This window comes from Sus scrofa, chromosome 8 (genome assembly GCF_000003025.6).
Source record: "Sus scrofa isolate TJ Tabasco breed Duroc chromosome 8, Sscrofa11.1, whole genome shotgun sequence".
Classification (NCBI taxonomy): domain Eukaryota; kingdom Metazoa; phylum Chordata; class Mammalia; order Artiodactyla; family Suidae; genus Sus; species Sus scrofa.
In genome coordinates, this window is record NC_010450.4 from 96,748,995 (window position 1) to 96,774,671 (window position 25,677).

The 25,677-nt window shown below is 38.1% G+C and overlaps 1 protein-coding gene across 15 annotated transcripts in view; it reads right to left on the minus strand.

The window, feature by feature from the left end:
• Nucleotides 2,301-25,677, minus strand: part of LARP1B (La ribonucleoprotein domain family member 1B) — a 104,775-nt gene continuing 81,398 nt past the window's right edge. For 5 of the 15 annotated variants that reach the window (XM_021101600.1, XM_013978898.2, XM_013978895.2 and 2 more), the window contains 7 exons: nt 24,340-24,566; nt 23,493-23,599; nt 10,964-11,124; nt 10,207-10,351; nt 6,434-6,543; nt 5,594-5,721; nt 2,301-3,556 (listed from right to left, as the gene is read on the minus strand). In XM_021101600.1, coding sequence (XP_020957259.1) covers nt 3,311-3,556; nt 5,594-5,721; nt 6,434-6,543; nt 10,207-10,351; nt 10,964-11,124; nt 23,493-23,599; nt 24,340-24,566 — 1,124 coding nt within the window. In that variant the 3' untranslated portion in view covers nt 2,301-3,310. Of the gene's footprint in view, nt 3,557-5,593; nt 5,722-6,433; nt 6,544-7,993; nt 9,306-10,206; nt 10,352-10,963; nt 11,125-23,492; nt 23,600-24,339; nt 24,567-25,677 lie in introns of those variants that run through there. The other 10 variants (XM_021101598.1, XM_013978893.2, XR_002346804.1 and 7 more) reach the window with 8 other exon arrangements.

The window sequence follows — 25,677 nt, forward strand, 5'->3', positions numbered from 1 at the left end:
TATTTGCTTGAGTTTCACATTTGGAATTTAAGGGGTATAATTTAAAAATTTTTAGGAGTTCCCGTTGTGGTGCAGTGGTTAACGAATCCGACTAGGAACGATGAGGTTGCGGGTTCAATCCCTGGCCTTGCTCAGTGGATTAAGGATCCAGCATTGCTGTGAGCTGTGGTGTAGGTTACATACGCGGCTCGGATCCCGAGTTGCTGTGGCTGTGGCATAGGCCGGTGGTTACAGCTCCTATTGGACCCTTAGCCTGAGAACCTCCATATGCCGCGGGAGCAGCCCCAGAAAAGCCAAAAAGCCAAAAAAAAAAAAAATTAAAATTTTTTACCAAAAAACTACATACCATGTCAAACATACATAAACAAAGTTCGAAAGCAAAGGGTTAATATTCTTGAGGTAAAAAAGCTCTATAAATCAATCAGAAAAAGACAATCACTCCAAAAGGAAAACATAAAGCATATGACCAAGCCATCTACAAGTAATAAGGAATAAAAATTATCACTCATCAGTAACTTGATTAAAATGACATTAAAATAGTATTTTTTGCTTCTCAATCTACCAAAGAGAAAGATTTATAATAACCAGTGTTGGTGATGACATAGAAAAGGAGATGCTATTGGTGAAAGTATAAACTGTGCAACAATTCTAGAATGTGTTAAGTGGTAATACATTTTTTACTTAGAATTTCAACCTCTAGGAATTTATGCTAGGCAATAACTAATACAAAGATTTATCTCAAGGGATATTATTAATTAAGATGTTGTTCGTAACAGCCCAACCTAGTCATATGCTAATGTTCAACCATAGGCAATATAGTAAAATAAACTTTGGTACATCCATATACTGGAATATTACATAATTTGTAAAAGTCCTGGTGTAGAAATATTAATGACATCAGAAAATGCTCACCTCTAAGTGAAAAAGTGGGTTATAATGCTTTATGTATAGCATGATACCAGTTTTTTGTTTTTCTTTTTTCTTTTTATTTATTTTTTGTCTTTTTGCTATTTCTTGGGCTGCTCCCGCAGCATATGGAGGTTCCCAGGCTAGGGGTCAAATCGGAGCTGTAGCCACCGGCCTATGCAGAGCCACAGCAACGCTGGATCCGAGCCACGTCTGCAACCTACACCATAGCTCATGGCAACGCCGGATCCTTTACCCACTGAGCGAGGGCAGGGATTGAACCCGCAACCTCATGTTTCCTAGTCGGATTCGTTAACCACTGCGCCACGACAGGAACTCCCTGTTTTTCTTTTTTAAGAGGCACTTTATTTTCTTCTTTGTGCTTTTCTAAACTACCCAAAGTACATGTATTATTTTTATAATCAAAATAATATGATGAAATTATTACTCCTAATTAATAGTTTCATATAAAATATATAATTTTCAAATCAAATTTACAATTGCATATTTAGACCAGTGGAAGTAATCTTAGGTTAACTACAAGTTTCAGATATATGTGTTGAACACAAAAAAAGGATATTGAGAAAGATTTTTAGACCATTTCAAGAGACCACTTAAAGCTAATAAGCATGGTTTGGAAATCTCTCACTGAAAAACCAGAGCTACATATGCACTTAAGAAAACATTTAACAGTGTATTACTCTTAGAGTTCCCATCATAGCTCAGTAGGTTATGAACCCAACTAGTACCTGTGAAGATGTGGGTTTGATCTCTGGCCTCATTCAGGGTTAAGGATCCTGTGTTGTCATGAGCTGTAGTTAGGTCGAAAATGTGGCTTGGATTCTGCATGCTGTGTCTGTGGCATAGCAGCTGCAGTGGCTCCTATTCAACCCCCAGCCTGGAGAACTTTCCATATGCTGCGGGTGTGGCTGTAAAAAGAAAAACAAATTACTATTCTAAATCTATTAGTTGGTTTGAATTCTCTTTCCAAGATCTAAGTAGATATTCTGAATATTCAAATTTGACTCTTTCTTAAATTATCAGAATGATCTCCCAAATATTAAATACCATAAAGCTGCAGACTAGCATTTATTCATGGGAAATAACCTAATGAAAATCTCTTATTTACTAAAGAATAATCCATTTATCCAAAGGAGATATGTATTTCAGGGCTGTCATTCCATAAGAACAAGACATCAAAAAGAAAATAATAAATTTAGTGTATTAAATTAGATGCTTCTGCCAAGACAGGAAAATATATAACTAAATAAAAATGAGTATGTTTAAAACAGAAACTTCATTTACAAAATACAAGGGTCTTCTACTAGCAGAAATTTGAAAATTACAGCTTTTTAACTATATTCTAAACAAAAATAACTAAAAGTCAATTCAAATAATTTAGAATAAGTGCTTTATTTTAAGCCCCACAAAAACTGAAACTATCATTCACATCAGTTGCAACAGCAATAAAAATTAGAAGTTAGTTCGTTTCTTGAAAACCTTACAAGCATTAAACAAAACTAAGAGACACAAAAAGGAAAAACTATGTACTCCTTTTAAATTGAAGATAATCTACTTGTGACATAATACACCTGAAGATGTATAAACAGCAGATGCATTAAAAATAGTGCAAGATTTAATTAATTTAGGACAGTATTCCAACCGATCCCAACTCAGTTTTCAATTATCTGTGCAGGTTTATATGATCACAAAAAGTGAATCTCTCCTAATATGTAACCAGCTGATGCCAATTCAGAACACTCCACACCAATACAGCAATACTTATGCAAATCATGAGGTGAGACTTGTGGGGAGTGGGCAGGGAAGCAAACCTAACATCCAAAATTCAATATAACTGCAATATATTTCTACTTCTGTAAAAAAAAAAAAAAAGTTTTCTTTAAACTATACATCTAAAAGAAAAGTAAATGTATCATTTCATATTCTTTTGCTGAATCTAAAAAGTATATACGTAATCTCTTTGTTTTTGTTAAGTTCAAATATGAATTGATAGTGGGGTAAATGGATTTTTTAAGAAAGCTCTATAGAAGAGATGAATACAACATACTATATCTTCTTTAAGAAGTATGAGCTGAAATGTTAGGCATTCCTTATGTTGTTTTTGTTTATATTCAAGGAATGCTGTTCTTATATACAATGGCTTTGAAAAAGAAATACTGAGACCAAAATACATTACTAGAGGATCTCTATAAAAGATGACCAAAACTATGCTTGTTCATGAAATCAGGGAAAACGTTTTTAGAATTTATCTTGCTAGAAAAAAATGCTACCATTTTTCTTCCTTTTTCTTTTTTCTGATTATCACAATTAAACATCAGGAGATTTTCCCAAATAAATACTGATGTAAATGTTGATTTCAAGGGCAAACAATTTTTGTAAGAGTCTATTTCTCAAGCAGTTCACCATTTGTTGAGACTGAAGCAGCACTGTTCCGGTGTGAATTGTCGCTGGACTCTTGTGAAGCATTCCTCCTGGGGGAGTTTATTGGGACCTGGAGCTGACTGGCAGGTGTAGTCTTAGCGGCATTTGGTGGCTTTGCAGAGGAATTAGATGGAAGTCTACGACGATTACTCTCCTCACCAGAAGTAGATGAATGTCTTTTTCTTCCAAATTCCTCACCAATAGGGGGCTGTAAATTATGAAAGACAATAGTGATGATTTTACTATTTTTCCCTCTCTTCAAAATCTAAGCCCAAACTTTTCTAACAGAGAGAAACCACAGTGATGCTTCAGTAGATTTTATTAGTATAACAAACACTTAACAGAAATTTAAGGTATTAAACTTAAATTTCTTCCATAATGATATCAGCTCATTCTTTTACTCAACACATGTTTTTTAAGCTACTCCTGTGTTTTAGGGCTTGAATTACATAGTAGGACACAAGCATAAAGCTGGTTCCTTGCCTCTAGGAAAATGTTTCAGGTAGGCTATGTTTCTTCTTCTTTCTACTTTTCTTTTTCTTTTTCTTTCTTTTTTTTTTTTTTTTTTTTGTCTTTTTTTTGCTATTTCTTGGGCCGCTCCTGCGGCATATGGAGGTTCCCAGGCTAGGGGATGAATCGGAGCTGTAGCCACCGGCCTACACCAGAGCCACAGCAACGTGGGATCCGAGCCGCATCTGCAACCTACACCACAGCTCACAGCAACGCCGGATTGTTAACCCACTGAGCAAGGGCAGGGATCGAACCCGCAACCTCATGGTTCCTAGTCGGATTTGTTAACCACTGTGCCACGACGGGAACTCCTTTTTTGTTGTTGTTGTTGTTGTAGGGCCGCACTCTCGGCATATGGATGTTCCCAGGCTAGGGGTCAAATATGAGCTTCAGCTGCCGGCCTATGCCACAGCCATAGCAATGCAGGATCCGAGCTGCATCTGTAACCTACACCACAGCTCATGGCAATGCTGGATCCTTAACCCACTGAGCGAGGCCAGGGATTGAACTAGGTCCTCACGGAAACTAGTCAGGTTCATTACCACTGAGCCATAATGGGAATTTCTGTTTTCCTTCTTTATTCAACTTCTGTCATCTCCAAAGCATTTACAACTCTAATCCCACCCTTTTCCAAACTTCCTTTGTATCTAAAAGCAGAGGCCTTAATTCTTTCATTTTGGCCACAACAGTGGCATGTGGAAGTCCTGGGTCAGGGATCAAACCCAGGCCACAGCTGTAACCAGAGCTGCACCAGTGACAATGCCAGATCTTAACCCACTGAGCCACACAGAAACTTCCTGAATTCTTAGCTGCTGTTCAGATAGGGCAAAAGTTGCTATTATAGAGCAAAGACATTTCTGTAACAGATCTGGCAGGACCACTCTAGAACCATAGCTCTTTAATTTCAGAGACACAGGCAATTCTATTAACTACATCCCTGGGCTATCAAACTCATTTACACAAAGCTACAAGACAAATGAATTATAATACTAAGCAGAGAAGAACTTACCTTCCTGTCACCTCTCTCTTTTCTGCTCTATGCATGCAGAAGTTCCTGCACCAGGGATCAAACCTGCGCCACAGCAGTAACCAGAGCCACAACAGTGACAATGCTGGACCCTTAACCCACTGAGCCACCAGGGAACTCCCATCTTTTCTTCTCTTTTTGATTCTTCTTTCCGTATTTCTCTTTTTTCTTCTTTCTTCTTTTCCTTTATCTCCTTATGTTCATCCCCCCCCTTTTTTTATTGTTTTCCTTTTCCTCTTGAAATCAAGTTGTTTAAAGCCTATTTCCTGTCTCTACATATGCACATAACAGTCTAACCCTAATTTTACTATGCGGGGAGCCTTACATCCATATTATATCAGCACATGTTATAAAAACTACAGGATAAAAGTACATAAAAAGTGAAAAATTTACAAACTGCTAGTGAGAAACAAATCCAGGTAAAAGTTATTAAATCCATTAAAAGTGTAGCTATAGGTGCATATTAAAATTAAAGTGAACTAACAATTGCACGGTGGTTATATAAGATATTAACATTTAGGGACTTTGGGTAAACAAAGTATATGGGAACACTACCATTTTAACATATGTTTCAAAGTTGATTTCAAAACTGGAAAGTTAAATTTTCAAAATAAAAGTTAAAAAAATAAAAATTATAGAATTAAAGTCACTGATAACTCAAATATAAGAGTAATAAAAAGAATACAGGGGAAAGGATTTAAAACTTACATCAACACGGAAGTCTTCCAATTTTTTAAAGCTACAGAGATATTCCTGGAGTTCTGGGTCAACAGACTGTGTCTTAGATTGAGAATATTTTAGATAAGCCCAAAACTTTTCTAATCCATACAGCTGACCTAATAACAAAGAAGGATATATATACACGTTAAATTATACAGAATCTCTTAAAGATGATTCATACTGAACATGATCCTACCAGCATTAAACCATGTCTTCTAATACACACTTTATCTAGATCTTGAGAATAAGACATTGTAATGAGTAATGGCCCCTAATATTTATTGAGCATTTGTCCACATAACAGGTATTATTTAAGTGGTTTATTAGATATTAAACAAATTTGAACTATACACAACCCTGTAATGTAGGTGCTGTTGTGAACATTACTGATGAGTAAACTGAGGCTAACAAGGTTAAATAACTTGCACATAGCAACAGAGCTACTAAGTAGTAGAAATGGGATTCAGACTTAGGGATCTAGCCCAGAGCCTGCAGCTGTTACCTACTGTGCTATTCCATCTTTCCAAGCATACTTGCTCATGTTACATAGAATTTTCATGTAATGGAACTCCAGTGAGTAGTTATGTTTGTCAAAGAAATAACAACAAAATACAAATCCATAAAGGAAATATGTAGGAGTGGGTATTTTCCAACACTTACAGGAAAGGCCTTCTTGCTATACAGTGCTTCATCCATCATCACAAACCCTAATAGTGGCCTGAAAGTCTTAAATAGTATGCCCTTAAAAAAAAAGTCACAAACTCCCTATTTATTGATAAACTCATATTTACAATATCCAAATAGAATAAGGTTGTTGTTTTGTTTTACCAGATTTGAAGTCTTTTTTGGTTTCTTCTTGGAAATCCTTAAAAATTTCTGGTCTGAATTTTTTTTCCAATCCATAACTATAAAACCTAAACAGACATTCTAATCCATACCTGTGGGAAAAAAAATTAAAAGTTTATAATTAAATTTTGCTATGACAGTGTAAACATATTTAACATCATTGATACAAGCAACAAATAACCCCAAACAAAAATGTTTTAAATGTAATTTTTGGTAGGCAGATTTTTAGCCAAAGTGGTAATTAGAAATCCATAGCTGGCTTTGTTTTTGTTGACTTAGCCACAGCATCTCATGGAGGTATACTGGGAATCTGCAGAGTAAGAGGCAGCCCTTAGCCAACTAGAGTATGACTTCTTTCGACCAATAGAGGGGGATGTCTCCCTGGTATTTCTGAAGAACTGATCAAAATATTTAGTGACAAATTGGCAATGTTTTAGATTTTTCCCAAACCAAGGTTTGTAATGGTGTGTTGGTATACAGTACTAAATACTCATGAATATAATCTCTAGAGAGATGAAGATCGTATTCTTGGACCATAAATCCTGGGTGTGGTTGACCAATTCAACTATAAGAGGAAAAACATAATTAAATGACTCCTAAGAGAGACTTTCCACTTTTGTAAAGTATATTTAATAAAAGGTATTTTGCCAAAGAATTGTAATCACTAGATAGATCAGAAAACAAATTTGTTTCTTCTTATAATTAGAGAGCCAAAGACAAGTTTTGGACAGTGCATCAGGAAACCTGGGCTCAACTTCAATTAGGTAATGAGTAGAACATATGACATGGACATGGGCAAGTTCAATGGACAGCAGTAAAGGGACCATCTAATCTAGCTCAACTAAAACATGTCACAATTAAAAAATTCCTCCTTTAGAATCCTTACGTCATTCTGGGTGCTTTAGTGGAGTATAGAGGCTACAATTTCTTCATTTCTCTGCCTGGCTGTTATTCTTAGGAAGAAGGGTGTGTGTGTGTGGTGGGCGGGGGGGGGGTGCACGCGCACATGCATGTGTCTTCTGTAACCAGTTTATTTACAAGATGGAGAGTGATGGTCTGTCCAGAATAAGTAGGTTTCTTGGAAAAGCGCCAAGAAAAATGCCAGACTACCAACTACACACTAATCTGAGCCCTTACCTGTATAAATGATGCTATTCCTTAAACTTATATGACTGAAGACTAAGGGGACTGAGGACTAAAGGAACACCAGTGCAGAATGACAAATCTGTCTTGACATTCCTCTTATGAGATCATATTGATACCAGGGGTTCTTAAACTTGACTACATATAAGAATCATCTGGGAGTTCGCATTGTGGCTCAATGGAAATAAATACGACTAGGAACCATGAGGTTGAGGGTTCGATCCCTGGCCTCGCTCAGTGGGTTAAGGATCTGGCATTGCCATGAGCTGTGGTGTAGGTTGCAGATGCAGCTGGGATCTGGCATTGCTGTGGCTGTGGTGTAGGCTGGCAGCTACAGCTCTGATTAGACCCCCTAGCCTGGGGACCTCCATATGCTGCAGGTGTGGCCCTAAAAAGACAAAAAAAAAAAAAAAGTAACTCAGAACGACTAAATTGATTTCACAACCCACTAATGGGTAGTAAATCACAGTTTGAGAGAGAACATCTAGATCAGAAATGGCAAATTTTGCCTTTTGTGCCAACTCTGGTAAGACGGCAATAACTGGTAAAGCTGTGAGAAGAAAAACTACAAATCTGAATTCAAGAACAGTGTTAAACAATGCTGGGGTTGATTAGAGATGTTAATAATGGACAGAAGAGACGGAAAGAGAAGTACACATTCCATATCATTCCTGATCAAGATTAGGATTTTAAATGGGCTTTATTTTCACACATGTCAGTATAAAGGTAAATTTTTTTTTCAGAAAAATTTGCAGTCTCTTGTATTCCTCCTGAAGATCACAATATCTGATTAACAACAGATTCTTTTTTGAGATTTACAAGAGGAGTCCATTTTTATTATTTATTTATTTATTTAGCCAGGCCTGTGGAATGTGGAAGTTCCCAGGCCAGAGATCAAACCTGCTCCACAGCAGTGACCCAAGTGTCTGCCGTAACAATGCCAGGTCCTTAACCCACTGTGCCACAAGAGAACTCCACAAATCCATTTTTAGGACCTGAATAAGGGTAAATTTATAGAAATATTGAGTGGAAAATTATCATTTTCCTTCTTCCATCTCATCGTCCTTCCTCCCTTTTCCCAGGAATGAATAGCTTGCATGAGTCCACTTCAGGTTCCTTCTCACCCTCTTGGTGTGTTCTCAGCTCAGCCCTACAGGCACAAATTTCTCCTGAACATTTCTCAAGAAAGCAAAATGGACAAAAAGAAGAGTTAGCAAAGCAGAGGGACGAAAAAGAAAAGAATAAGCACAGGTAAGAATATACACAGATGTCTGGAGTCTAGAGAATGCAGTTCATTGGAGAACACATAGTTCAGGACCAATGCTGCTTAGAGGACTACAGGTGACCTGTGAACAGCGCAGTAGTTAGGAATGCCAACACTCCCCCAGCCAAAAATCCAAGTGTAACTTAAAAGTCAGTACACTATATACAAGGTTCATCCACACCCACAGTTTCTCATCCACATATTTGATCAACCATGGATTACACAGTACTGTATTATTTGTTACTGAAAAAAACTGCATATAAGTGGACTTATGTAGTTCAAACCTATATTGTTCAAGAGTCAACTGTAGTAAGAAAAAATGAGATTGAACAGGTGAGTCAGGATATATCATGAGAGGCCTTACTTTTTCTTGGCTCAAGGAATCTTAACTGCTTTGGCTCTAAGCATGTATCAATTTGGGGATGTATATGCACATCCAAGGGAAATCTGTAATGGTGGGGCAAGAGAGAGAAAAAATCTTTCTTTCAAACTTAAATTGGCCTTTGCACCAGTCCCTAAGATGATTTTGAACAAGCCCACCTCTCGGTATCCACAAACTTGTATAGTTTCCTTCTACATTATACCCAGTCTGATCCTGTATGAACATTTAATACGTAAGAAGTGATGTCACTTTCATGTATAAGTTATATAAGACAGTGAAATTTTCATCATGGAAGTTCTCCCCCTTTCTTAGATTGATGGCTCTGGGTCAAGTCATGTTGTGAAATGCTCTAGGGGGAGGCCTATGTATGTCGGTACATCCAACATCCTTGTGAATGAGCCTGTAGAAGATCCTCTAGTCAGTCAAGTTTTCAGTCCCATTCAATACCTTGACTACAATCCTATGAGAGACCTGAGCCAGAACCACCAAGTTCACTCTTGACTGTGAACAAATAAATGTGGAGTTCCCATTGCAGCTCAGCAGAAATGAATCTGACTAGCATCCATGAGGACGCGGGTTTGCTCCCTGGCCTCGCTCAGCGGATTAAGGATCCAGCATTGTTGTGAGCTGTGGTGTAGGTTGCAGATGCAGCTGGGATCTGGCATTGCTGTGGCTGTGGCGTAGGCCAGGGGCTACAGCTCTGTTTTGACCCCCTAGCCTGGGAACTTCCATATGCTGCAGGTGCGGCCCTAAAAAGACAAACAAACAAAAAACCTAAATATATGTTTATTGTTGTAAGCGTCTGAGTTTTGGGGTAATTTGCTATGTAGTAGTAGAAAACTAACACAGCCCTTCTCCTAGTTATGATATGGTATTTTCACAGTTCAAAATCAGGCTACTTCAGTACTAGTTTTTAGTATTTTTAAAAACTCCCTTCAAGTGTATAAATATGAGAAAATATTTGACCTGTAATTTTCTTTTGCATCTTCCCAAGCAAGTTGTCTAAATTCCTCATACATTTTTTTATTGAAATGATCTCTGAGGAAAAAGGACCAGAAACGAAAGAGGGTATTCATTTCTTGGGACTGGCCAATTCCCAAACGTTTTCTCTCTGGAAAAAGTCAAAACAGCAGACATTTTACAAAACATAAAAAATAGCTGAAACTTATTAATGCTCAAAATATATTTGGGCTTCTTCTTAACAAAGAACGAATAATCCATTTTCTAACTCATTGCTCAAATTTAAGCATTTGTCAATAGTAATAAGAATATACTAAACTTTATTTCCTAATATGTCTAAGCTACACATTCATGAATAACAAAGAATATATTTAAACACGGAGTTCCCATTGTGGCTCAGCGGTTAACTAACTTGACTAGTATCCATGAGGATGCGGGTCTATCCCTAGCCTCGTTCAGTGGGTTAAGGATTGAGCATTGTCATGAGCTGTGGTGTAGATTGCAGACATGGCTCAGATCCTGTGTTGCTGTTGCTTTAGTGTAGGCTGGGGCTACAGCTCTGATTCAACCCCTAGCCTGGGAACCTCCATATACCATGGGTGCAGCCCTAAAAAAGACAAAAAGAATATATATAAACACATTTACTTAAGGTAATTATAACAAAATAAAAGAATATTTTAACCTGATATTAAATGTCACAATTTGAATTCTTTAGAATTACGCTTTATTTTTAAATATAGCTATATAAAGGAAAGCATCTTACCACTTAGGCATCTTCTCCGATACTTGTGGTACACTTGTTGGGTAAAGCCGTTTTCCTTCAAAAGCTCATGAGAAGGGTGCTGGAACTTTGGAAATGAATGAGGAGTACATCCATAACTTCCCACTAGTGGTGCACCTTCCGAAGGTGAAGCATTTGAACTGCTGTTTGAGGGGGAAAATAATTATTCAAACTGATATGTCAAAACCAAATGTTTGAGGAGTTCCTGTTGTGACTCAGCAATAACAAGCCTACCTAGTATCTGCGAAGACGTGGATTCAATCCCTGGCTTCGCCCAGTGGTTTAAGGATCCTAAGGATCCAGCACTGCTATGAGCTGTGGTGTAGGTCACAGATATGGCTCAGATACCCACACTGCTGTGGATATGGGGCTAAGGCCAGAGGCCATAGCTCTAATTTGACCCCTGGTCTGGGAAATTCCATATGCCACACGTTCGGCACTAAAAAACAAAACAAAACAAATCAAAAAACAAAACAAAAAAACAAATGTTTGAACCAGTGTACACTATTTATTTGTTATTGAGAGTTTCAGCAGTGGAAAAGGCATTAGTCCCTAAAATTCTCCTCAACTGATGACATACAGATCTACAGATGAGCTGCTATTCATGTTCAATACATGGGTAAATACCAAAGTTGAGGTCTTAAATTCTCAAGCTAAAGTAAAAAGTAAGAGTTTCTGTTGTGGCACAGTGTTAAAGAACTTGACTAGTATCCATGAGGATTCGGGTTGGATCCCTGGCCTCGCTCAGCGGGTTAAGGATCTGGCGTTGCCATGAACTGTAGTGTAGGTAACAGATGTGGCTTGGATCTCATGTTGCTGTGGCTGTGGCACAGCTGCAGCTCCGATTTGACCCCTAGCCTGGGAACTTCCATATGCTGCAGGTGCAACCCTAAAAAGCAAAATAAATAAATCATAAATAGAGGCACCTGTGGGGAGAGAACCTGTGTCCTGGCACTGCAGAGATGCCCCCAATCCCATTATGTCACAGAGGGAACTCACTGAACTTTTTTTTTTTTGCATTTTTAGGGCCATACTTGTGGCATATGGAAGTTCCCAGGGTAGGGGTCGAACTGGAGCTGCAGCCACTGGCCTACGCCACAGTCACAACAACTCCAGAGCCAAACCACATCTGTGACCTACACCACAGCTCAGGGCAACACCAGATCCTTAACCCACCACGTGAGGCCAGGGATCGAAACCGTGTCCTCAGGGATGCTAGTTGGGTTTGTTTCTTATGAGCCACAATGGGAACTCCAAACTTTCTTTTTTTCAATGCCAGTTTCAACTTAAGATGTCCTTGATAAAGAAAAAAAAATTGACTTTACGAATCTCAACACTTGAGTACATGCCTTACTGTGTGTGACCAAATGGGCCAGAAGCTTTAGTTTTACAAAATGAGAACATTCTAGAGATGAGATGTTTCACAACAATGTGAATATACTTAACATAAGTGAACTGTACTCTTAAAAATGGTTAAGATGGTGAATTTTATAATATGTGTTTTCTATAACAATCAGGGGGAAAAGACAATTTTGGAGTGTATCAAATTATGATGGCTGTTGCTATGGACAAAATGTTTGTTGAATTTCTAACCCCCAACATGATGGCATTAGTAGGTAAATAAATCATAACAGTAGAGCTCTGATGAGTGGGATAAGTGCCCTTTTAAGAGGAGACATTAGAGAACTTCCTTTTCTCTCTGCTCTCTGCCATGTAAGGATACGACAAGATGGCTGTCTACAAACTGGGAAACAGGCCGTCACCAGACATGGGATCTGCTGGCACCCTGATCTTAGATCTGCGAGAAATAAACATTTGGTGTTTAAGCTACCCAGCCTATGGCATATATAGCAATATGAACTAGTATGGCTGTCTTAGGTCAAAGCCCTTGTGTGATAAAAGTGTGAGCTAAACTAGCTGATCTTATCATGTGATATCATTTTAAATTATGGTTATTCAGACTTTGTTTTGTGTCATTTCCTTGAAAATGAACAAAATGAATCTGTAACACTGAGGAAAAATTTAGGCTTTCATCCAAAAATTAGAATTTTGGAAACTTTGTATTTGTCACCATGAGCCTAGTAGTTCCCACTCATAATTAAAGACTTATCTAGGAATTACTTGGTGGCTTAGTGGTTAAGGATCCAGCATTGTCACCGCTATAGCTCAGGTCACTGCTGTGGTGCAGTTTCAAACCCTGGTCCAGAAACTTCTGCATGCACAAGCATCCCCCCCCACCCCAAGACTTATCTAATGAAATCAGTGGTGGGCTGTTTTTTTTTTTGGGGGGGGAGTTTGCGTGTGTAGTAAAATATATATGATACTTATAATTCTTTTTCTTTTTATGGCTACAGATGCAGCATATGGAAGTTCCCAGACTAGAGGTCAAATTGGAGCTGCAGCTGCTGGCCTATGCTATACCAGATCCTTTAATCCACTAAGCCACAAAAGGAACTCCTGATATTTATAATTTTAACTATTCTTAAATCTCTAACAAAAACTTATCATCCCCAACAAAAACTCTATCCATTCATGATTAACCCTTTCCCTCTCCCTGCAGCCCCCAATGACCTGTATTCTATTTTGTCTTTGAATTTGATTTTCTAGGTACCTCATATAAGTGAGATCATACTATACCCATGCTTCTGAGTCTGCTTTATATCACCCTAAGCATATTCACAAGGTCCATCCATGCTGAAGCATTAATCAGTATTTCATTCCTTTATATGGTTTAATAATATATCATTGTATGTATATACCTATTGTGGTTATCTAGTCATCTGTTAAAGGACTCTTGGATTGTTTCCACTTTCTGGCTATTATGAATAATGGTGCTATAAATATAAGCATATAAATATCTGTTAAACTCCCTCTTTTCAATTCTTTTGGATATGTACCTAGGAGTGGGATAGTTGGGTCACATGGTAATTATGTTTTAACATTTTGAGAAAATGCCAAACTGTTTGTTGGCTGTGGCATTTTATATTTCCAAGAGCAATGCACAGGGTTCTAATTTTTCAATATCCACACACTTTTTTTTTTTAATATACATCTGTATTAGTCAGATCAGCTGCTATAACAAGATACCACAGACTGGTGGGCTTAAATAATACAAATTTGTGTTCTCACAGTTCTGGAAGCTAGAAGTCCAAGATCATAGTGCCAGCAGTGTTGGTTTCTGGGGAGGCCTCTCTTCCTGGCTTACAGAGAACCGCCTTCTCAGTGTGTCCTCATGTGGCCTTTCCTCTGTATATATGCAGAAAGAAAGAGATCTCTGGTGTCTCTTCCTCTTCTTAAAAGGTCACTAGTCCTATTAGTGACCCAATCCTTATGGCCTCATTTAACTTTAATTATCTCCTTAAAGGCCCTCTCTCAAATACAGACACATGGGAATAGGGATTAGGATCTCATCGTATAATTTTGGAGAGACAGTTCGGTCCATAACACCATCCTAATGGGTACAAAGAATATATCATTGTGGGTTTTTATTTGCATTTCTCTAATGATTAATGACACTAAACACCTTTTTATAGGCTTATGGGCCATTCATGTATCTTCTCTGGAGAAAGGTCTATTCACATCCTTTTCCCATTTTTTTTTTTTTTTTACGGCCCACACCCACAGCATATAGAGGTTCCCAGGCTAGGGGTCTAATAAAAAACTAAGCTGCTGGCCTACACCACAGCCACAGAAACACCAGATTCGAGCTGCATCTGCAACCTATACCACAGCTCACAGCAGCGCCAGATTCCTAACCCACTGAGCGAGGCCAAGGATAGAACATTCAACCTCATGGTTCCCAGTCGGATTTGTTTCCACTGTGCCATGACAGAAACGCCCTTTTACACATTTCTGAATTGGGTTTTTTGGTCATTTTTGAGTTGTAGGAGATTTTTATACATTCTGAACATCTGAACCCTTATCAGATGTTCAATTTGCAAATATTTTCTCCTATTCAGTAAGTTGTCTTTTCAATCTGGTAGTATTCTTTGATACACAAAAGTTCATAATTATGATAAAGTAAAATTTTCCTTTTTTTTATTGCCTGTGCTTTCGATGTCACATGCAAGATACCATTGTCAAATCTAGGGTCATAAAGATGTTCCTCTATGTTTTCTTCTAAGAGTTTTATAGTTTTATCTCTTAAGCTTAGGTCTTTGATCCATTTTGAGTGAATTTTTTTGTATACGGTATGAAGTATGGGTCCCATCCTTTTGCACACTGGATGTCCAGTTTTTCTAGCACCATTTGTTAAAAAGATTATCCTTTCTTTCACTGAATAGTCTCAGCACTCTTGTAGAAAATAAACTGACCATTTATGACAGGATGTATTTCTAGACTCTCTAGTCTAACCCATTGGTCTCTTTGGCTGTCCTTAAGCCAGGACCATACTGTTTTAATTACTGTAGGTTTGTAGTAAACTTTAAAAGTCAGGAAGTGTTAGTCCTCCAATTTCATCCTTCTTTTTAAAGATTGTTTTGGCTTTTTTTTTTTTTTTGGTCTTTTTAGGGCCGAACCTGAGGCATAGGGAGGTTCTCAGACTAGGGGTTGAATTGGAGCTGTAGCCACTGGCCTACACCACAGCCACAGCAGCATGGGATCCAAGCTGTGTCTGCGACCTACACCACAGCTCATGGCAATGCCAGACCCTTAACCCACTAAGTAAGGCCAGGGATCAAACCTGCGTCCTCATGCATGCTAGTCTGATTCACTTCCACTGAGCCATGATGGGAACTCCTGTTTTGGTTTTTCAGGGCTCCATGCAATTCCATATGAATTTGAAGATAAGCTTTTCCGTTTTTGTGAAAAAGGCTATTGGAATTTTTGTAGGGATTGTATTGAACTTTTTTTTTCTTTTTTCTTTTTTTTGTCTTTTTGGCATGTCTTGGGCCACTCCTATGGCATATGGAGGTTCCCAGGTTAGGGGTCTAATCAGAGCTGTAGCCGCTGGCCTACACTAGAGCCACAGCAATGTGGGATCCAAGCCGCATCTGCAACCTACACCACAGCTCACAGCAACGCCGGATCCTTAACCCACTCAGCAAGGCCAGGGATCGAACCCGCAACCTCATGGTTCCTAGTCGGATTTGTTAACCACTGAGCCACGATGGGAACTCCGGGATTGTGTTGAATTTTTAATTCTCTTTGGGTCATAATAATGTCTTAACAATGTTATATCTTCCTATCTATGAACATGGAGTGTCTTTCCATTTATTTAGGTCTACTACAGTTCTTTTTAGCAATGTTTTACAGTTTTCAGCATATGTGTTTCACTTCCTTGGTTAGATTTATGGCTAAGTATTTAATTATTTTAGATGCTAATGAAAATGGAATTGCTTTCTTAATTTTTTTTCAAATTGTTCAATGTTTTATAAATATTTAGTTTGCTCTCTTTTTTAAGGTATAATATTAGTTACTGATGTGTGATTTCTCCTTTTTATTTATATAAAACAATTTTTTTTTCTTTTTTGGTTGCACCTCTGGCATATGGAAGTTCCCAGACCAGGGATTAAAACTTACACCACAGCTACAGCAATGCCAGATTTGTGGCATTCATGTCATGGCTCAGCAGAAACAAACCTGACTAGCATCCATGAGGATGCGGGTTTGATCCCTGGCCTCACTCAGTGGGCCAGGGATCCAGCATTGCCATGAGCTGTGGTGTAGGCCACAGATGCAGCTCAGATTTGGCCTTGCTGTGACTGTGGCAGAGGCCGTGGCTGCAGTTTCAATTCAACCCCTAGCCTGGGAACCTCCATATGCTACGATTGTGGCCTTAAAAAGCAAAAATCCAACCAACCAACCACCAAGCAAACAAACAAAAAAAGGGGAGATGAATAGAGAAGCATATGACAATCCAGTTACCTTGTAGAAAATGAAACATTAAACAAATATGCAAGACTTTAAAACAATGCCACTCCATTCAGGAATTATTTTTGTTTTAAGAAACATAATTACATTTCCTAAAAATATTTGGTAAAATATAATGGTTTTTTTTGTTTTGTTTTGTTTTGTTTTGTTTTTTGTCTTTTGTTGTTGTTGTTGTTGTTGCTATTTTTTGGGCCGCTATCGCGGCATATGGAGGTTCCCAGGCTAGGGGTTGAATCGGAGCTGCAGCCACCAGCCTACATCAGAGCCACAGCAACGATGGATCCAAGCCGCGTCTGCAACCTACACCATAGCTCACGGCAACGCCGGATCGTTAACCCACTGAGCAAGGGCAGGGACCGAACCCGCAACTTCATGGTTCCTAGTCGGATTCGTTAACCACTGCGCCACGACGGGAACTCCCTAATGGTTTTATTTTATTTTATTTTTTCAGTTTCTAGGGCCACAGTGAATGGAAGTTCCCAGGCTAGGGGTCCAATCAGAACTATAGCTGCCGGCCTACACCACAGCCAGCAACATGGGATCTGAGCCACATCTGCAACCTATACCACAGCTCACAGCAATGCCAAATCTCTGACCCACTGAGTGAGGCCAGGGATCAAACCTGCATCCTTATGGATACTAGTCGGATTTGTTTCCGCTGCACTACAATGGGAACTCCTATTGTTATAGTTATTCTTTTTGTTCTTTTTAGAGCCTTACCTGCAGCACATGGAGGTTCCCAGCCTAGGGGTCTAATTGGAGCTACAGCTTCCGGCCCATACCACAGCCACCGAAAAGCCAGATCCAAGTCGCATCTGCAACCTACACCACAGCTCATGGCAACACTGGATCCTTAACCCAGCTGAGCGAGGCCAGGGATAGGACCCTCAATCTCATGGTTCCTAGTCAGATTCGTTTCCCCTGCACCACAAAGGAACTCCCCTATTGTTATTTTAAATAAATAAATTTTGTTTTCAGTTTTACTTCTTAACTTAATTCAATTCATTTTATTTTTTTGCCACACATGTAGAAGTTCCTGGGCCAGGGGTCGAACCTACACCATAGCAGCAATCTGGGCTGCTGCAGTGAAAACACTGGATCCTTACCTACTGTGCCACAAGGAACTCCTAATTTTTTAATTTTTAAATTATATAACTTCCATAGGTTATATAATTTATATATAAATTATATATATAGGTTCCTCTTTGAGGTCCTAAGTAATTTTTAAAATAAAGGTCTAAGACCAAAAATTTTAGAAACTACTTAACTAAATCATATCACTTTTTCTTTTTTAATTGTCTTTTGTCCTTTTAGGGCTGTGCCCTCAGCATATGGAGGTTCCCAGGCTAGAGGTCTAATCAGAGCTACAGCTGCCAGGCTATGCCAGAGCCATAGCAACGCCAGACCCAAGCCACATATGCAACCTACACCACAGCTCAAGGCAATGCCAGATCCTTAACCCACTGAACAAGGCCAAGGATTGAACCCAAAACCTCATGGTTCCTATTTGGATTTGTTTCCACTATGCCATGATGGGAACTCCTCATATCACTTTTGATGTTTAAAATTCATTACCTACGGAATAAGCAATGAATCTGTATCCATACCTGGATCCATCACAGAAGTCTCAATAAGAGTATCTTTCAAAATGAAAAAAAAAAAGAAACCTGATACACAAAAGACAACAGTATTCATTGCCAAGAGACCTGCACAAGAAATGTTTAAGAAATGAAGAATACTGAGAAGAGGTAAAATTGCCACTGTATGCAGATGCCATGATACTATATATAGAAAACCCTAAGGACTCAACCCAAAAACTACTAGAACTGATCAACAAATTCAGCAAAGTAGCAGGATATAAGATTAACATTCAGAAATCAGTCGCATTTCTGTATCCTACAATGACGTATTAGAAAAGGAATACAAAAATACAATACCTTTTAAAATTGCACTCAAAAAAATTAAATATCTGGGAATAAACCTGACCAAGGAAGTAAAGAACTTATATGCTGAGAACTACAAAACATTAGTCAAGGAAATTAAAGAGGATTCAAAGAAATGGAAAGATATTCCATGCTCATGGGTTGGAAAAATTAGTATTGTAAAAATGGCCATACTACCCAAAGCAATCTGCACATTCAATGCAATCCCTATCAAATTACCCATGCCATTTACCCACAAAACTAGAACAAACAATCTAAAAATTTATATGGAATCACAAAAGACCCAGAATTGCCAAAGAAATTCTGAGGAACAAAAACCAAGAAGGAGGCATAACTCTCCCAGACTTCAGGCAATATTACAAAGCCACAGTCATCAAGACAGTATGGTACTGGTACCAAAACAGACATACAGACCAATGGAATGGAATAGACAACCCAGAAATAAACCCAGACACCTACGGTCCAGTAATCTTTGACAAAGGAGGCAAGAATATAAAATGGGAAAAATACAGTCTTTTCAGCAAGTGGTGCTAGGAAAACTGGATAGCTGCATGTAAATCAATGAAACTGGAACACACCCTCACACCATGCACAAAAATAAACTCAGAATGGCTTTAAGACTTAAACGTAAGACAAGACACCATCAAACTCCTAGAAGAAAACATAGGCAAAACATTCTCTGCCATCAACCTTACAAATGTTTCCTCAGGTCAGTCTCCCAAGGCAACAGAAGTAAATGCAAAAATAAAGCAATGGGACCTAACAAACTGACAAGCTTTTGCACAGCAAAGGAAACCATGAAAAAAAAAAAAACATAAAACAAAAAGACAACTTTACAGAATGGGAGAAAATAGTTTCAAATGATGCAACTGACAAGGGCTTAATCTCTAAAATATGTAACTTATACAACTCAACAGCAAAAAAGCCAACAATCTAATTGAAAAATGGGCAAAAGACCTCAATAGACATTTCTCCAAAGAAGATGTACAGATGGCCAACAAGCATATGAAACAATGCTCAACACCACTGATTATTAGAGAAATGCAAATCAAAACTACCATGAGATACCACCTCACACCAGTCAGAATGGCCATCATTAATAAGTCCACAAACAGCAATGCTGGAGAGGGTGTGGAGAAAAGGGAACCCTCCTGCACTATTGGTGGGAATGAAATTGGTACAACCACTGTGAAAAACACTACGGAGGTACCTTAGAAAACTATATATAGAATTACCATATGACCCAGAAATCCCATTCTTATGCTTATCTCTGGAAAAAAATTCTTTGAAAAAGACCCATGTACTCATATGTTCATTGCAATGCTATTTGCACTAGCCAAGACATGGAAAACAACCTAAATGTCCATTGTCAGATCAATGGACTAAGCAAACGTGGTATATATACCCAATGGAATACTACTCAGCCATAAAAAAGAACAAAATTATGCTATTTGCAACAACATGGATGGAACTAGAGACTCTCATAATAAGTGAAGTCAGTCAGATAAAGACAAATACCATATAATATCACTTACATCTGGAACCTAATAAATGAAGCAAATGAACTTTTTCACAGAAAAGAAACTCATGGACATGGAGAACAGACTTGTGGTTGCCAAGAGGGTGGGGAGTGAGATGGACTGGGAATTTGGGGTTAATAGATGCAAACTATTGTCTTTGGAATGGATAAGCAATGAGATCCTGCTGTATAGCACTGGGAATTATAGTCACTTACGATGGAACATAATAATGTGAGAAAAAGGAATGCGTATGTGTATATTTGACTGGGTCACCTTGCTGTACAGTAGAAAATTGACAGAACACTGTAAACCAGCTATAATGGAAAAAAATTCATTAAATTTTAAAAAAAGAAATGAATAACACTGCAAATGGTAAAAATGAGAATATTTTTAAAATTTCTTTTTTCTTGGAGTTCCCGTTGTGGTGCAGTGGTTAACAAATCCGACTAGGAACCATGAGGTTGTGGGTTCGATCCCTGCCCTTGCTCAGTGGGTCGAGGATCCTGCAGTGCTGTGGCTCGGGTGTAGGCCAGCGGCAACAGCTGATTCGACCCCAAGCCTGGGAACCTCCATATGCCCTAGAAAAGGCAAAAAGACCAAAAATATATATATATATTTTTTCTTATTAATTGCTTTAAAAGGTAATTGTCTAAAGAAAAATAATAACAAAATATGTCACAAAGAATGGGGAAAATGGAACTTTACCGTAGTAAGGCTCTTATACCATACCTATAATTGTATATTATTATTTAAAGCAGACTGTACTTTAAAATGTATATTATCAACTCTAGAAGATAAGTAAACACAAGAGATATAACGAAGCCAACAGTAGAGATATAACATGAAGCCAACAGTAGAGATAAAATAGAATCATTGTAAAAACTAAGCTGATCCAAAAGAAAGTAGGAAAAAAGAGCAAAGAACAGATGAGACAAATAGAATATAAGACGGCAGATTTAAATCCAATCAATAATTACATTAATGTCTAAAGGTATGAATGTTCATAGTAGGGGAGATTGTAGTGTGGGAGGCATGGGATGCAGAGAGTATAAAGGAATTCTCCATATCTTCCACTCAATTTAGCTGTGTACCCAAAACTTATCTAAAAGATAAGTTGATTAAAAAAATTCACCCCTCATTATTATAATTACATATTTGTCTGTCATCCCTGAATTAAACTACAGAATGGAAGGGACTATATCTTTCTTGTTCCCTGCTATATAATCAGTGCAACATTTTCCACCATCATCTATCTAATGATCTCTAAATATAAAAAAATGAGGAGTTCCCATTGTGGCTCAGTGGTCAACAAATCTGACTAGGAACCATGAGGTTGAGGGTTTGATCCCTGACCTTGCTCAGTGGATTAAGGATCCAGCATTGCCATGAGCTGTGATATAGGTCGCAGACGAGGCTTGGATCCTGCTGCGTTGCTGTGGCTATGGTGTAGGTTGGCGGCTACAGCTCCGGTTAGACCCCTAGCCTGGGAACCTCCATATGCCTAAGGTACAGCCCTAGAAAAACAAAAAAACAAAACAAACAAAACTCAAAATAACTTAGAACACAAAATAACTAATTAGTGTACCATAGGAATGCAAGAAGAACATATACACTTCTTTTAAGAGACAATATATCTAATGAGAACAAAATGCAAAAGCACCCAATGAATATCCCTAGAAAGACATACTTGGAGATTTTCAGATCATAATAAACTCTCTAGCTTTTGAATGAAACTGAATGAAATTGACTAATCCTTCCCTTAGAGTAACCAGTCAAAAACACTTTTTCCTAAAGCTCCTCTTTGAATTACAAAACCAATCTAAATATTCTAAAAATATCTATATAAACAAAAGATACATTTTTAGGAAACACAACGCAATTACTAAACCACCTGCGCATCCACTCTATTGAATAAAACCTAATCATCTGATGTTGCACTTAACTGGCATTGTAAAATGTTTGCTCTTTCACCTCCTTTGAGGTAAATAATAGTCTTTTTAAAAAATTAGGAGTTCCCGTTGTGGTGCAGTGGTTAACGAATCCAACTAGGAACCATGAGGTTGCGGGTTCGGTCCCTGCCCTTGCTCAGTGGGTTAAGGATCCGGCGTTACTGTGAGCTGTGGTGTAGGTTGCATACGCAGCTCGGATCCCGCGTTGCTGTGGCTCTGGCATAGGCTGGCGGCTACAGCTCTGATTAGACCTCTAGCCTGGGAACCTCCATGTGCCATGGGAGCGGCCCTAGAAAAGGCAAAAAAAAAAAAAAAAAAAAAAAAAAAAAAGACAAAAAAAAATTAAAGCTAAAAGAAAAACCACTTACTGCTAATAACCAGTTGATCTAAATTATTTCCCCAAAGGAAAAATTCCAAAATATTGATGTGTTTTATTTCCATATTGTTTATAGAGTTTGAGTAGATTGTTTAGCATATTAACACAAGAAAAATATTATGCCATGAAAAATTTGGACTCTTTCCAAAGGTAATAATTTTTTTTAAAACAACAGAATTTACGTTATTGATGATCATGACCTAAGATCCCTTCTGAGTGTTGTCTTGTGTCTTTGGAGATCACATGACATCAAAGTGAGGCAAATGAACTTTGTGATAAACCTTAAGGAGGGGAAGCAGACCCTGTAATTCTAACTTGGCAAATTTCAAAAGGGCTCTTGGAAAAAGCAGTTACCATAGCTCCCATTATAGCTCAGCAGTTTAAGAACCTAACTAGTATCCATGAGGATATGGATTCAATCCCTGGCACTGCTCAGGGATTAAGGATCTGGTGTTGCTGCAAGCTGCAGTGTAGCTTGCAGATGTGGCTCGGATCTGGTGTTGCTATGGCTGTGGCATAGGCAGCAGCTGCAGCTCTAATTCAACCCCTAGCCTGGGAACCTCCACGTGTGGCGTAAAGGTAATAATTTTAATAAACCTAAATATCTTTAATACAAGAGTGCACATTTGTGGAAACTAAAAGGAAAAGAAATATGTCCTACTAAATTATTCCTTAATGTACTTACTGTAAAACTTTCCCACTTATTTCCCTTTCTTTGGCTTCTTTTTACTATTTTCACTGGTCTATAAATTGCTAACATATTAATTTAAAAATATTCACAAATATCTAATTAGCAATTGTTTTCAAATCACTTAAAATCAAGAACAAAACAATGTTTGATAAATATGGTACCTGACAGAAGATGTTCTTGGCCCGTGATCTCTGGAATCCATTACCCAACCAACATGGCACTCTAGAGGGGGATTTGTACTATGTCTTGTTTTTCTCTTTCTTGGACTCTAAGGAAAAAGAAGTCAAACATTGCAATTACTTTCAGTAGTGTGAACCTCACAAGTAAATTAAAACCCTCTGGGTGTAAATCAACTCAAACATTTTCATACTGTGGATGACACATTATGAAATCATATGAAGTCACAAAACTCAAACATCTCACATACAAGTTTAAAAAACTTACCAAACCCTTTGCTAGGCTTTGACACAAGGATTAAAGGAACTACAACTTAAAATGATTCTTTTTTTTTTTTTTTTTTGTCTTTTGTCTTTTGTGTTGTTGTTGCTATTTCTTGGGCCGCTCCCGCGGCATATGGAGGTTCCCAGGCTAGGGGTTGAATCGGAGCTGTAGCCACCGGCCTACGCCAGAGCCACAGCAACGCGGGATCCGAGCCGCGTCTGCAACCTACACCACAGCTCACGGCAACACCGGATCGTTAACCCACTGAGCAAGGGCAGGGATCGAACCCGCAACCTCATGGTTCCTAGTCGGATTCGTTAACCACTGCGCCACGACGGGAACTCCTAAAATGATTCTTCATAACACCTTCTGATGTCTTTAATTACACTACCCATTGTGAAGAAGTTATTCCTTAACCCGAGAAAACACCACTGTGGTAAAATTTTTTAAATGAATTCTTACAGTCTAATATATACATTTTTTACTGTGATAGAAACAAAAAGTCTCATTTCGTAATGTTAAAGTATACAAAATGCTGGCTATTTATATTCCTGGTATCTTGTGTACCTTTATATCAATGGGTTTTGGTTCTTTAACCACAGGATAAAATCTTGGTGTTTTGCTTGGATCTTGTAATCTAGGTGTTCGAGGTGTTTTGGGTGTCCTTGCAGGATAAATTCTAGGAGCTTCTGGAACTGCTGTGGGCAATGAATGAGCCATTGTTGCTGAAGATATTTCTGAAACATCAAACAGTTTCTGAGCTAAATCATCAGTCAAATCTGCAAAATAAAAAGCTGTTAAAAGTATTTAGGTGATAGAAAAATATTTTACTTTGAGAACAAGGATAATTCTGAAATCCTCTACTTTCAGAGGATTTTTTCATTACAAATATTTCAAATATATAAGAATTTTTAAAAACATTAGTTTATACATCATCTAGCTTTGCTAAATTTTAATTTCACTTTGTTTCTTTTTTTTTTAAGAAAAATAAGATAAAGCCCACTGCATAACCTTTCCTAATCCCATTTTGCTTTTTCTCCTCAGAGATAACCAGGTTCTTAAATTTGGCATTTTTATCTATCACTGTGTATATGTAATAATATTATTTTGCATAATTAACTTTATATAAGTGGCATCACAAGATATCATTTTGCAAGCTTTTTCAGTCAATATTTTGCTTGTGACGATTATTCAGGTTCTATTTGTATAGCTTTGGTTTATTCATTTTCACTGCAGAATATTCTCCTGTTACACAAATATCACAATTTATTCATTTTCCTGAAGACATTTGTATAATCTGGTATAATCAGTAATGCTGCAAAGAACACTGTTGAACATGTCTCTTTTATAGTTGTGAGCATTTCTCTAGAGTTTAAATCTGAAATGGAAATACTGAGTCAAATGGCACGAGAATCTTCTGACTTACTAAATACGGATACCGGAGCTCCCATTGTGGCGCAGCAGAAACGAATCTGACTAGAAACCATGAGATTGCGGGTTCAATCCCTGGCCTCGCTCAGTGGGTTAAGGATCTCACAGCGTTGCCATGAGCTGTGGTGTAGGTCATAGACGCAGCTCAGATCTGTCATTGCTGTGGCTGTAGCATAGGCTGGCAGCTGTACTCCGATTCGACCCCCAGCCTGGAAAGCTCCATGTGCTGTGGGTGCAGTCCTAAAAAGCAAAGCAAAGCAAAACAAAACAGATTGCCAAGCTGCTCTACACAGTGGTTTCACCAATTTATAATTCCACCACCAGCATGTAAATGTCCCAGCAATTTAAGATCCTGGTGAAGGCTGGGTTTAGACTGCTAAATATTTTTCCATTTCATGGCATTTAAATGGTACTTGCATTTTTTTGGTTACTAGTGAAGTTGAGCATGTTTTCACAATATAGTCACTACTAAGA